This window comes from Hyaena hyaena, unplaced genomic scaffold (genome assembly GCF_003009895.1).
Source record: "Hyaena hyaena isolate Hyena2069 unplaced genomic scaffold, ASM300989v1 scaffold_7, whole genome shotgun sequence".
Lineage (NCBI taxonomy): Eukaryota > Metazoa > Chordata > Mammalia > Carnivora > Hyaenidae > Hyaena > Hyaena hyaena.
Window position 1 is genome coordinate 5229507 of NW_024080639.1, and position 12785 is coordinate 5242291.

General features: G+C 45.6%; 1 protein-coding gene across 7 annotated transcripts in view; it reads left to right on the forward strand.

Moving 5' to 3' along the window:
* LOC120238446 (nuclear receptor coactivator 5-like) overlaps positions 1–12785 on the forward strand; it is a 66055-nt gene that overhangs the window by 37509 nt on the left and 15761 nt on the right. For 4 of the 7 annotated variants that reach the window (XM_039242172.1, XM_039242193.1, XM_039242184.1 and 1 more), the window contains exons 7-10: positions 1385–1660; positions 2830–3024; positions 5193–5339; positions 8801–9114. In XM_039242172.1, coding sequence (XP_039098103.1) covers positions 1385–1660; positions 2830–3024; positions 5193–5339; positions 8801–8856 — 674 coding nt within the window. In that variant the 3' untranslated portion in view covers positions 8857–9114. Of the gene's footprint in view, positions 1–1384; positions 1661–2829; positions 3025–5192; positions 5352–8800; positions 9115–12785 lie in introns of those variants that run through there. The other 3 variants (XM_039242211.1, XM_039242221.1, XM_039242201.1) reach the window with 3 other exon arrangements.

Below are 12785 nucleotides of genomic sequence, written 5' to 3' on the forward strand. Positions count from 1 at the left end.
TGCAGCCGTTACTCAGAGGTGCGGGGAGCTGCTTCTGTGCCAAGACAAGCATTTAAAACAGACAGTGAGGAAGGCTCAGTCGGTTAAGCATCCGACTTCGACTCAGGTCCTGATTTCACAGTTCACGAGTTCGAGCCCTGCGTCGGGCTCTGTGCTGACAGCTCAGAGCCAGGATCCTGCTTCAGATCCTGTGTCTCCCTCTCTCTGACCCTCCCCCACTCGCACTCTGCCTCTCTCAAATATAAGTAAACATTAAAAAAAAAAAAAAAGACAGACAAGAAACTTTAGTACCTGAAGGCAAATGTATATTCATATTTTGTCCTAAATGTAACCTTAATAAACACCACTTAAGATTTAGCCAAATATCGTAATCTCCATTGTAGCTTTGTAGTGCCCTTGGGTCCTAAATTTGTTCAGAAGTCAGCAAGACAGGGTGGGGGCCTCCCATCTAAAATTAAACTTTAACGAAATCATATTCTCCATAGATAAACCTAGGAGAGATCAGAAGACACCTATGCATTGACTGTAGCCATGTAGTTACTTAAAAGCCATTCCTGGTGTCTAGAATTTATTTTACATGTGATGTATATGTGACCTGACCCGGAAAGGCTTTTAGCATGATTTAAGACCCCAGGGGCCTCAGCCGGACTGCAGAGCCACATAGACGATTGTGGGTTCCTCCTCAGGCCATGGTAGCAGAGCCTAGAAGCTCTGCACCGCAGGTCTGTCTGTGTCTGTCTGTCTGCCTTTTATCAAAGTGTTACATATACAGAGTTAAAAGATAAACACTAAAAGAGTTTGTAATGAAAACCAGCAGCCCCGTTTCACACTTGCTCTCCTCTCTAAAGGCTCTGTTCTCTGCTTCCACTTCTTTCTTCTGTGAATCACACTCCTTTCAAGTCATCCTCCCTGATCACTGGAACCAAATTAAACACCTTCGCTTCTAGGAATTTTTCACCCTTAAATGTTCCTAGTAGCCAGCACTGGTTGAAGTTGCATCCTTTTTTTTAGGCTAGATTTGCTTAGCGTTAAGAATTCCCATTGATACACATGGCCCGTTTCCTCACTCTCTACTTCTGTCTCTCCTTTTTTCTTTCTCATCAGTGTAGCATGAAGCTGTCCAGTTGTGAAAAGAGGGTTTGTATGAAAATGGTAAACCAAGCTGCACATGTTATAATTTTGAAATAAAATGTAATGTTTGATTTTGAAATCTGACAGGGCACCTGCTGCCGAGGGTCCCAATCCATTGGATCAGTAGGTGATCACATCTTCCTGAAAGCCAACACAGTTTAAACAACACGTAGTTGGATCAACTGTTATTTTCTGATTTAAAACAGAATCAGGGCAGCCATTTGTTGTAAAGCAGGCTCTTTCTTGTCCCCAGTACATCGTCATATGCCTCTGGAAGATGCCCTGGGGTTGGTGGCCAAAGAATACAGGAGATTTTTGTCCAAACGGGAGCAGCAGGAGCGTGCTGAAATTGCTCTGAGGGCCGGAGATCTCCTGGACGACTTCTTAGCTAGGGAGCGCCTCCCCAGCTACTCTGTCCCTTCGGGCATTCAGCACCTTGTCTTCCTGTTGACTGAGGGAAAGCATCTGCATGGGAATGAGTTGAACCTCCTCATTGACTACCTGAAGACCAGGAAGGGGCACCTGGAAGGTATTTGGCACTGTCCCTGTTCCTTACCCATTTTAAACCGCAGAAAATCCTTTCCTGCAAATTGCTATGTGAAAATAACTTAAGAATTTTTTTATTTAATTGAGAGACTGTACCTCTGTAATATAAAGGTGTGTGATAGGAACAGGTTCTACATAGGAACTATACTACGTTAATGTTTAACTTTTATAGGTTAACATGCTTTTTCTCAAGCCATATTTCCTTTTGCATCAGATGTTTAATATATAAATAGGATGACTTCTCTATGTAGGTATACATGTGGGAAATAATTTCTGTTCTCTGTTGGCTTACTCTTATGACTCGAAGTTTCAGCTTATTAACTGAGACATTTGTAGATTATTAAGTGTGTACATGAAGAAGCAGTTCCTAATCTTGAAGATTGTAAAGCTCATTTCATTTATGAGCCAAATTCCTTCAAATGGGAGACTTTTCAGTTTGTTGTTGTTGTTTTAATGTTTATTTTTGAGAGAGAGAGAGAGAGCACAAGTGAGGGAGGGGCAGGGAGAGAGGGAGACACAGAATCTGAAGCAGCCTCCAGGCTCTGAGCTGTCAGCACAGAGCCTGACACAGGGCTTGAACTCACGAACCGCGAGATCGTGACCTGAGGCGAAGTCAAACACCCAACTAACTGAGCCACCCAGGCGCCCCCAGTTTACTTGTTTTGAGTTAAGTATGAAAAGACTATAATAACCATGTGTCCCCTGTGGGAAAACAACAGCTGAAGTTCTAGGACCATGTTAAAGCTTTAAAGAAATCCTTCATCATCTTACAAAATGTACAATGTATTGTACTTTTGTACATTTTTTATTACACTTTCTTCGGGGTTGGGAGGCTCATAAACTTACAACACAATAGGTTCTAACCCCCCCCACTCCCCCGGGTACTACGTAATTGATTAATGGATTGAAAGAAGCATAATTCACGTCTAATGTTCTGTTACTTTCAGATGTACAGCGTAGTGATTTGGTGTTTCTGTGTACGGTCTAATGACCACAGTGAGTCTAGTTAACTGCCTGTTTCTCTTTGATCGTAGAAACCTCTCAATGAGGAATAGTGAAGGTCTTCCTCAAATTCCCAGAGTTGTTGTTTGTGTAGCTCGCCGGCCTCCTCAGCTGACTTCTGGTGACCATTTGTTTCCTTCATTTGTCCAGGCTTTGAGACGCCCGAGTCTTCAGCTGGCAATGACCATCCCTCGTTTCCAGGCAGGAGTACCCCAGTTGTGGGCAAGCCGCCTCCACTTCTTCCAACCCCTGGAAAGGGATCCTTCTCAGGCCCTCATCCCCCCCTGTCTGTCAAGTCCCCATTGTTAGGGGACAGACCAGGAGGGGCCCTCCTTCCTCTTCCAGGTCAGTGTGTCCCTCTTGGAATGAGAGACATCAGTACTCTGCTGCCTCTCCACGCCTTGCCCCGAGAGAGCAGGACAGTGTGGAGCCATTGCAGGGTTCGTCGTCATAGTCTGAGGGTTAAGATTCCAGAAGCTCAGGAGGGACACCTGGGACTTCAGCGGATGCCATTCCTCTTGAACGAGTTGCTGAGGTTTGAACACAGGGAGCTCTCCTGTCAGGGTCAGAGGCCACATTTAGAATGGCTTATGCGGAGTTCTCTTAAGAAGCACTCTGAATTCCATAGTGTTTTTGAGGCTCTTCTGAGCCCTTGGTGCTAAACAGTATCTGACATCTGCCTAAAATGAGGTTGTATTACTGGGGACTTCTTCCATTGTAAGTGACAGGGACCTAACTCAGTTAGCTTCAAACGAGGGACCTGACTGGCTTCCATAACTGCAAAGCCCTACAGTTGACTGACTTGTGGCTGGACTGGGACCTGCTGCTCAAACACGTTCATCAGACGTGAGTCTCTTCCCTCTGGGAGGAGGCTGGGCTGTGGGACTGACCACTTAGGCGTACAGACTTCCAGTCAAGCCCAGTGTCTGGCCCTGGGTCCTGGGGCCCCCGGTGTCTGAGCCTTTCCTGCTCCTTGAGGGTAAAGAGTTTTAACTCCTCTGCAAGCACCTAGGATGCAGCTCCCTCTGCTTAGTCACTGCTGCCTCTGTTTCTTGTGTTCATACGCTCGTGTCTTCTTTGGTGTTCTCCTTGCGTATTAGTGATGGCCGCGGGGAAGGAATGGATGAAAGCACGTTTTCAGTCTGCCATGTTAAAGACAAAGTTGGCAGAGAAGTCTTTGTGGTTAGGTGGCTTTTCTCTTGAGCTCGAATAAAACTTGCACCTGGGATGCATTTGGGCATAAGAGTCAAATATTGCTTTGGTCTTTATGTGAGCAGGGATTATTTTAGCCCCAAATCTTTCTTACGAGCACATTATTTCCACCTTGACTATTATTGTGGCTCAAAACAGAAGGATGTGCCCCCTTGCTCTGGTAGCTGTGCTTGTGTACATCCATTATGGGTGAAGTCAGTCTCTGTGAAGATCCACAGCCCTAGGAATGAGCATTTCTGGGCGCCCCTCCCTTTCTGACCTGGTGACCTTCGGGATGATTGAGTATAGTTTCAGGTGCTCTTCATTCCCTCTCAGCCTGGACGTTCTTACTGTCCTGTGTTTGTTCCTTCTTTCCTTCTGCTACACTCACCATGCTCCCCTGTGCCTTGGCCAGCCCCTGGTCCACTGCTGGGCATTCTTACCACCTGGCTCCTGTGAGAAGTGAGTGAATTAAGAAGAGAAGGGCTCAGGAGGAGATTTTTTGCTCTGAATTGTTTCTCATCCTTGCCAAAAGTTTCAAAACAAAATTCTTTCAGACCTTCAGAAAGGGTTTGACATGACCGGCAGAAAAATGCCCTGTTCAGCAGGGTGAGGACTAGGCAAGGCAGACGAACTGCCTGGGAGAGAAGAGACAGGGTGCTAGGCCATGTGGTAGACCCCTGTGACTTTCCAGGGTGTTCTGGGCAGATGGATGTTCGATTCTCAGGAACGGGGGGCTTCCGGTACATCATGGATCTGCCTTGACGACCTGTGTCCGAACCTCACTGCTTCGGATGTTTGAGGAAGTATCTTCCAAGTGTCAGAACAAAACACTTGGAACTAAACCCACTTGTGAAAAGGTGAGGGTGGAGGACCAGGATGTCAAGACACGCACAGACTAGACAAAGGGTTTCTGAACTTCTTAAAGGGCCAGATAGTAAATGGGTTACTTTTAGTGTTTGCAGACCAAGAAGTAAAAATTAAGGATATTGTGTACATACTTATATAACCACTTAAAATGTAACCATTTAAAAATGAGAAAACTATCTCAGCTCACAGTTTGTCCCAAAGCAGACAGCAGGCTGGATTTGGCCCCCAGACTCTAGTTTGCTGACCCCTGGACAACCGCTGAGGCCCAGTCTGGGCCCCTCCTCCCAGAGAGGACTTGGTAGAGCTTGGAGGAGCTGAGGTGTGTGCATGTGGCAGGTACTTCCGCCTCAGCCCCTTAACAGTGATTGAGGAAAAGTCCCTGTGGGGAGAGCAGCTGGAACCCGGTTCCCCATGTGTCTTCCTGTTTATGTTTTGGGTTTTGTTCTCTGCAGGGTTGGTCAGCCCCAAAGCTCTGTTTGGCCCTCCCCTGCTTCCAGCAGCCCGCTCCGGGAGACCTGGTCCTCAGGGACGCCCCCACCCCAAGCGTGCCAAGCGCCCGCTACTTGGGGAGAAGCCAGGCCTTCTAGCACCACCGCCAGGTGAGTAGCCAGGTGAGCTGCGAGTGCCATTCTGGGCTCTTGCCGTCGGTGGGAACTTTCTGTGTCAGAGAAAACAGCTGCGTGGCCACACATGGCTATTGAAATGTGACGGTAAGACTGAGAAACTGAATTTTTCATTTTGTTTAATTTTAATTAACTTAAAACGCCTGTAGTCATATAGTAATTACGTAGCAGTCACGTGTGGCTAGTGGCCACTGTAATGGGTAGAGTAGTTCTAGGCTATGGGACATGTCAAGAGGCTACAGCAATAGGTAGGAATATGTGTTTTCATCTCGTAGAAATAGATTTCCTAGTCTTTGTCCCCCTCCCTCCTCATTTTTAAAGCTGTAGATGTACTTAACAAGGGAAATCCATCTTTAATACAAATGGATATTATCATCAGTTGCTGTAAAACAAAAGGTAACCCTAAAGAAGAGAACACAAGAGAGTGTCACTAAATTCCTGCTAGAAGCTAATGACTGTCTCAGTCTCTAAGCTTAAGACTTGTTCTCCCTGCGGTTAAGAAAGGAGATTACTAAGGGTCAGAGAGGTGTTAATGGGACACTGGCACTACTAGAAACTCTCCTTGACTGTGCCTATTCAGAAGGATTGCAAGAAGCTGGCAAAGGGAGTATCTTCTGACGAGGCTGAATGACATGTAATTGTGCGCCTGTGTGTCCTTGATGGCGTCGGGGGTGTGTGCTTTGTTTCTGCCTGGCTCAGGGAGATGCACAGCCTCCATGCTGCCTGGCACGGGGACAGGAACCTGAGCGGCCATATTGAAGGTGCTGACTGATTGATACCCGGCCCAGAGGCTGCACAGAAAGAGAGGCTTTTTCTCCGTCTTCCTTCCCGGTACAGGCCTGGCCCCCTCTTTTCTGATGCTGCCTTCCCTCCTGTATGGCTGGGAGAGAGGAGGCCAGAGGCCCCCACGCCGCCCCCAACCCCACTAAGGCCCAAAGGTGGTGATAAGAGCTGACTTGCACTCTGGCTTCAGTGGAAGGCAGCCAGGAGGCATTTTGCTGACCCCATTTCTAGTCAGTCAGGCTCACCAAGCCTAAGTAGGGGCACTGCCCAGGGTTCCTCTTAGTTCACTCTTTTTTTTTTTTTTTTTTTTATGTTTTATTTATTTCTAGGAAAGAGAGAGAGACAGGGTGAGCAGGGGAGGGTCAGAGAGAGAGGGAGTCACAGACTGAAACAGGCTCCAGGCTCTGAGCTGGCGGTCAGCACAGAGCCCGACGTGGGGCTCGAACCCACGAACTGCGAGATCATGACCTAAGCGAAAGTCGGACGCTCAACCGACTAAGCCACCCAGGCGCCCCTCTCTTAGTTCACTCTTATGATATTTGAGTTCTCTCCTGAGATTTGGTGCTGAAGCTCCAGGTCATAGGAAAACAAGCCCTTGTCCCTCTGTGGTTTTCACTGAAGAGACATTTTTCTTTTCCTTTTTTTAAAGTTTATTTATTTTGAGAGAGAGACAGCATGAGCAGGGGAGGGGCAGAGAGAAGGTGAGACAGAATCCCAAGAAGGCTCCCTGCTGCCAATGGAGAGCCCGACACAGGGCTCAAACTCACAGACTGTGGGTATCATGACCTGAGCCAAGATCGACTCAGATGCTTAACCAGCTGAGCCACCCAGGCGCCCCGTGAGAAACATTTTTCTTGAAACTTACTGCCATTAAAATTTGCTTTTCTTTTCACGTTTATTTTTGAGAGAGAGAGAGACAGAGTGGAAACAGGGGAGGGGCAGAGAGAGAGGGAGACACAGAATCTAAAGCAGGCTCCAGGCTCTGAGCTGTCATCACAGAGCCCAACAGAGGGTTCGAACTCACAAACCATGAGATCATGACCTGAGCTGAAGGCAGACACTCAAGCAACTGAGCCAACCAGGCGCTCCTGCCATTTTAAAGTTTTAATCCTCAGGGCACCTCTATTCAGTTGATAGAGCATGGGGCTCTTGAACTCTGGGTCCTGAGTTTCAGCCCCACGTTGGGAGTAGAGTATACTTATATAAGAGTAAAATTTCAGTCCTCTGTTTTAGTCATACCTGGTTCTGCAAGATAACCATTGCTGTGGTTGTGGTATAAAGGATGTAGGTTTATACAGTGGTGCCAAGACATGGAATAGACATAGGTCAGTGACTTCCACCCCCCGGGGACCCCAGACAATCTAATTCTGAAGTTCCTCATCTGACAGACCACATTTTAGGGGAAATTTCGAGAATTTTCCTTATCCCTAAGATGGCCCTGTTTGGCTTCTGAAGGCTGGCTCATCCCCACATTCCAGGACTAATAGTTGGAGAAAACATTTTTTTAATATATATATTTTTACTGTTTTATTTATTTTTGAGACAGAGCAAGTAGGGCAGGGGCAGGGGGATGGGTACAGAGGATCCAAAGCAGGCTCCCTGCTGACAGTAGAGAGCCTGATGCGGGGCTTGAACTCACAAACTGAAATTATGACCTGAGCCAAAGTCGGGCGCTTAACCGACTAAGCCACCCAGGTGGGGAGAAAACGTTTTTAGAAAACAAAAGGGAAAGGGGCGCCTGGGTGGCTTAGTCGGTTAAGCGTCCGACTTTTGCCTAGGTCATGATCTTACGGTTCGTGGGTTTGAGCCCCACGTCGGGCTCTGTGCTGACTGCCAGCTCAGAGCCTGGAGCCTGTTTCAGAGTCTGTGCCTCCCTCTCTCTCTGACCCTCCCCTGCTCACGCTGTCTCTCTCTCTCTCCTAGAAATAAATAAAACATTTAAAAAAAAAAAAAAAAGAAAAAAAACAAAAGGGAAAACATGAAGCATGCCTATACAAGGTATAACCACGATAGTTCCCGTGTATCGCGTTCTCGTTATGTCCCGGGCATTGAGGTAGTTTTATTTAGCTTTCAAGCAACCTTGTGAGCTAATAGTAAGATTCTCTCTGTTTTCTACACGAGTCACCCAAGGCTCAGAGGGTGATGAGCCTGGCTGGAGTCACACACTGGTACCTGGTGGGGTGGAGACTGTACACCAGCCGTGAAGCTCCATGCTCTGTGTTCTGACTGACACCAGGTGCCAGGATTAAATGAGATAATATGATTGAACAGCTTTTTTTTTTTTTTTTTTTTTAATGTTTATTTTTAAGGTGGGAGGGTGGGGGGCAGAGAGGGAGGAAGACACAATATGAAGCAGGCTCCAGGCTCTGAGCTGTCAGCACAGAGCTCAACACAGGGCTCAAACTCATGAATTGCGAGATCATAACCTGAGCAGAAGTCGGACGCTTAACTAACTGAGCCACCCAGGCGCTTCTAATGAACAGCTTTTAAAAGGCCCCAAGAACTGCACAGATGTCCATCTGCTGAGACTGCAGCTAGGTCAGTTCGATTCTTCCTGCAGAGGTGGGTGTGGCTGCGGGGTGTCGGTCGCCTGGCTGCTCTGCAGACCAGGAGGGGGACACATACCCATGCTGCGGTGTCCCTTCTCTTTACAGATCTTCAGTCAGTGCTGCTCAGGCAGGCCGCTCAGGCCACTTCTCTGCTGAAGTAAGGAAAGGCTCCCCGGGGCTGGGAGAACAAGGTGGCTGCGGCCCGGATGGCGGCCTCACCCTGCTGGGAGGCCGGGCCCCTGTCTGACCCGGGTACGAACGTGCTTCCCTTCTGTCCAACACGCAGTCCCGTGGAGACGCGTTTCATGTTTGGGGGTTCTTTGTGCCAAACTGGAGGTTTGTGGAAGATGTTATAGATACTGGATCTGGAAGTTGTTCGATTATGTACGTATTAACATATAATAAAAACTTCTAGCTTTTACATACTGGTTGCCGCTTTTAAGGACTTGTTATTTTAGAATAACTTGAGATTTACAGAAGATTCCCAAAGATAGTACAGGGAGTTCCCTTTATCCAGCTTCCCCTAATGTTAACGCCTTTTATAACCACGGTACCTTCACGGGCAATTCGCGTTACTGCAATACTGTTCACTGCACTATAGACTTGTATTTTACCAGCTTTTCTGCTAATGTCATTTTTCTGTTTCAGAAACTATTTTGGTTATCACATTGCATTTAGACTCCTTTAACTTTATCATGTTCCAATTTTTTTATTATGAAACATTTAAATGTACATAAAACTTGAATGACGAGTACAATGAATACTCATATATTCTGTATCAACAGTTGTTAACATTCTGTCATTTCTTAAGATGTACATACGTCCGTGTAAATAAAATTTTTTTTCTCAACCATGAAAGTAACTTACAGTTCATGACACCCACCTTTAAATACTTAATTAAGCCTTGTAGCATGCATCTGCTAAGACTGGGACTAATCTCCTATATAATTATGATAATGTTTCATACCTTAAAAATTAATAATAATTCTATAATACCTAATATCTGGTTCCCTGATTTGAATTTTCCCATTTATCCCCCAGAAGCTTTTATGACTTTTCTTTTTTTTTTTTTTTTTTTTTAAGATTTTATTTTTAAGTAATCCCTACACCCAGTGTGGAGCTGAAACTTACAGCCCCGAGGTCAAGAGTTGCACCCTTCACTGACTGAGCCAGCCAGGTGCCCCTTCTGTGGCCTTTTTTAAAAACCAGGATTTACTTAGTTTGTACATTGCATTTTTTTAATCTCCCATTTTATTTACTTATTTTTTGAGTTTATTTTTTGATAGAGAGCACAGGTTGGGGAGGAGCAGAGAGAAAGGGGGACAGAGGATCCAGAACAGGCTCCACACTGACAGACAACCCAATGCGGGGCTCGAACTCACAAACCGTGAGATCATGACCTGAGCTGAAGTCAGACTTATGTGTGCTTGGTTTATTTTAATCTAGAACATCCCCCACCCCCGCCAGTGATACTGACTTTGAATCTAAACCACTTACGTTGTAGAATGTCCTACATTCGGGATTTGTCCGATTCTTTCTTCAGGGGCATCGCATAACTGTTCTTCTATTCCTTATATTTTCTGTATCCTAGAAGATTGGTCTAGAGGCTTGATTGGATTCAGGTCCTGTATTTTGGCAAGGATATTTCACAGATGGGGCTAATTCCTGTTACATTGTATTGGAAGGCACTTAACAGTTGTCCTGCTGGGAATGCTGCTATGCCTGGTCCCTTGAGGTGGGGTGGTGACTGCCTTGGAGCAGGTAAGTTTTACCCTTGAGGCATGATGCTCTGGCGTCAAGCAAATACCCTGTTCCCCCAGCAACTTTAACCTAGTTATTTCAGTGTCCACTGGTGATTCTTGTCTGACTCAATTACTATATTCAACCCTCCCTTTTTTAAAAAAGTTTACATAACTGGTACAGCCCCTCTGGAAAACAGTGTGGAGGTTCCTAAGGAAACTAACAATAGAACTCCCCTATGACCCAGCAATAGCACTGCTAGGAATTTACCCAAGGGATACAGAAATGCTGAGGCATAGGAGCACATGTACCCCAGTATTCATAGCAGCACTCTCCACAATAGCTAAAACATGGAAAGAGCCGAAGTGTCCATCAACAGATGAATGGATCAAGATGTGGTTTATCTATACCATGGAATACTACATGGCAATGAGAAACAATGAAATCTGGCCATGTGTAGCAACATGGATGGACCTTGAGGGTGTTATGCTGAGCGAAATAAGTCAGGCAGAGAAGGACAAATATCATATGTGTGCACGTATAGGAGGATTAGGAGGAACTTGACGGAGGACCAAGGGGGAGAAGAAGGGCGGAAATGGTGGGGGAAAGGGAGAGAGGCAAACCATGAGAGACTCTTGAATGCTGACAAAAACTGAGGACTGATGGATGTGGGGGGAGGAGGGATGGGCATGGAGGAGGACACTTGTGGGGATGAGCACTGAGTGTTATGTGGAAACTAATTTGACAATAAACTATTTGTAAAAAAAAAAAAAAAAAAGGATGGGGATTAGGCTTTACTGATGAATGTGTCTCAGCACCCAACATAATGCTTGGCTCACAGTTAATAAGTACTCAGTAAATGTTGTTATTACGTGTAATGTATAGAAATAAATTCTTGTCGGAGTCCCTGGGAGGCTCAGTTGGTTGAAAAAAATAATAAAAAAATAAAAAAAAAAAGTTTACATATTAATTTTGAGAGAGGGAGGGAGGGAGAACAAATGGGGGAGGGGCAGAGAGAGAGGGAGACAGGATTTGAGGCCAGCTCCATGCTGACAGCAGAGAGCCTGATGTGGGGCTCGAACTCCCGAACCACGAGATCATGACCTGAACCAAAGTTGGATGCTTAACCGACTGAGCCACCCAGGCACCCCATCCCTTCTTTTAATTGAAGTATAACATCTTAAATGTTCAGTTTACTGAGTTGTAAAAAATTGTACAGACCCAGGTTCCAGCACCCAAAAGAAGGTATAGACATTTCTATCACTTCAGAATATTCCAGGCATTTCCCTGTCTCCCCCAGCCCTTTCTGACTTCTACACCTTAGTTTTGTCTGTTTTTATAGTTTATGTAAATGGAATTATGTACATTTATTGTGATCATTTCACAGTATATACAAATAGTTTTGTTGTACACCTGAAACAATAATGTATGTCCATTATACCTCAACAACAACAAAGATTAAAAACTACTTTTATAGATCTGCCAATAAACTCTTGTCAGTGGAAGTTTTATTGACTTCCCTTCTCCAGTATAGACGAGTCCAGTTTTGTTTTAATTTGTACATTCATTTCAATACTTCTGATTTAAAAATGTGACTTTGGGGGTGCCTAGCTGAGTCAGTCGGTGGAGTGTACAACTTTTTTATTTTTTTTTTTAAAATAGTTTATTGTCAAATTAGTTTCCACATAACACTCAGTGCTCATCCCCACAAGTGTCCTCCTCCATGCCCATCCCCCCATCCCCCCCACATCCATCAGTCCTCAGTTTTTGTCAGCATTCAAGAGTCTCTCATGGTTTGCCTCTCTCCCTTTCCCCCACCATTTCCGCCCTTCTTCTCCCCCTTGGTCCTCCGTCAAGTTCCTCCTAATCCTCCTATACGTGCACACATATGATATTTGTCCTTCTCTGCCTGACTTATTTTGCTCAGCATAACACCCTCAAGGTCCATCCATGTTGCTACACATGGCCAGATTTCATTGTTTCTCATTGCCATGTAGTATTCCATGGTATAGATAAACCACATCTTGATCCATTCATCTGTTGATGGACACTTCGGCTCTTTCCATGTTTTAGCTATTGTGGAGAGTGCTGCTATGAATACTGGGGTACATGTGCTCCTATGCCTCAGCATTTCTGTATCCCTTGGGTAAATTCCTAGCAGTGCTATTGCTGGGTCATAGGGGAGTTCTATTGTTAGTTTCCTTAGGAACCTCCACACTGTTTTCCAGAGGGGCTGTACCAGTTTACATTCCCACCAACAGTGCAGGAGGGTGCCTGTTTCTCCACATCCTCTCCAGCATCTAGAGTTCTCTGATTTGCTCATTTTAGCCACTCTGACTGGCGTGAGGTG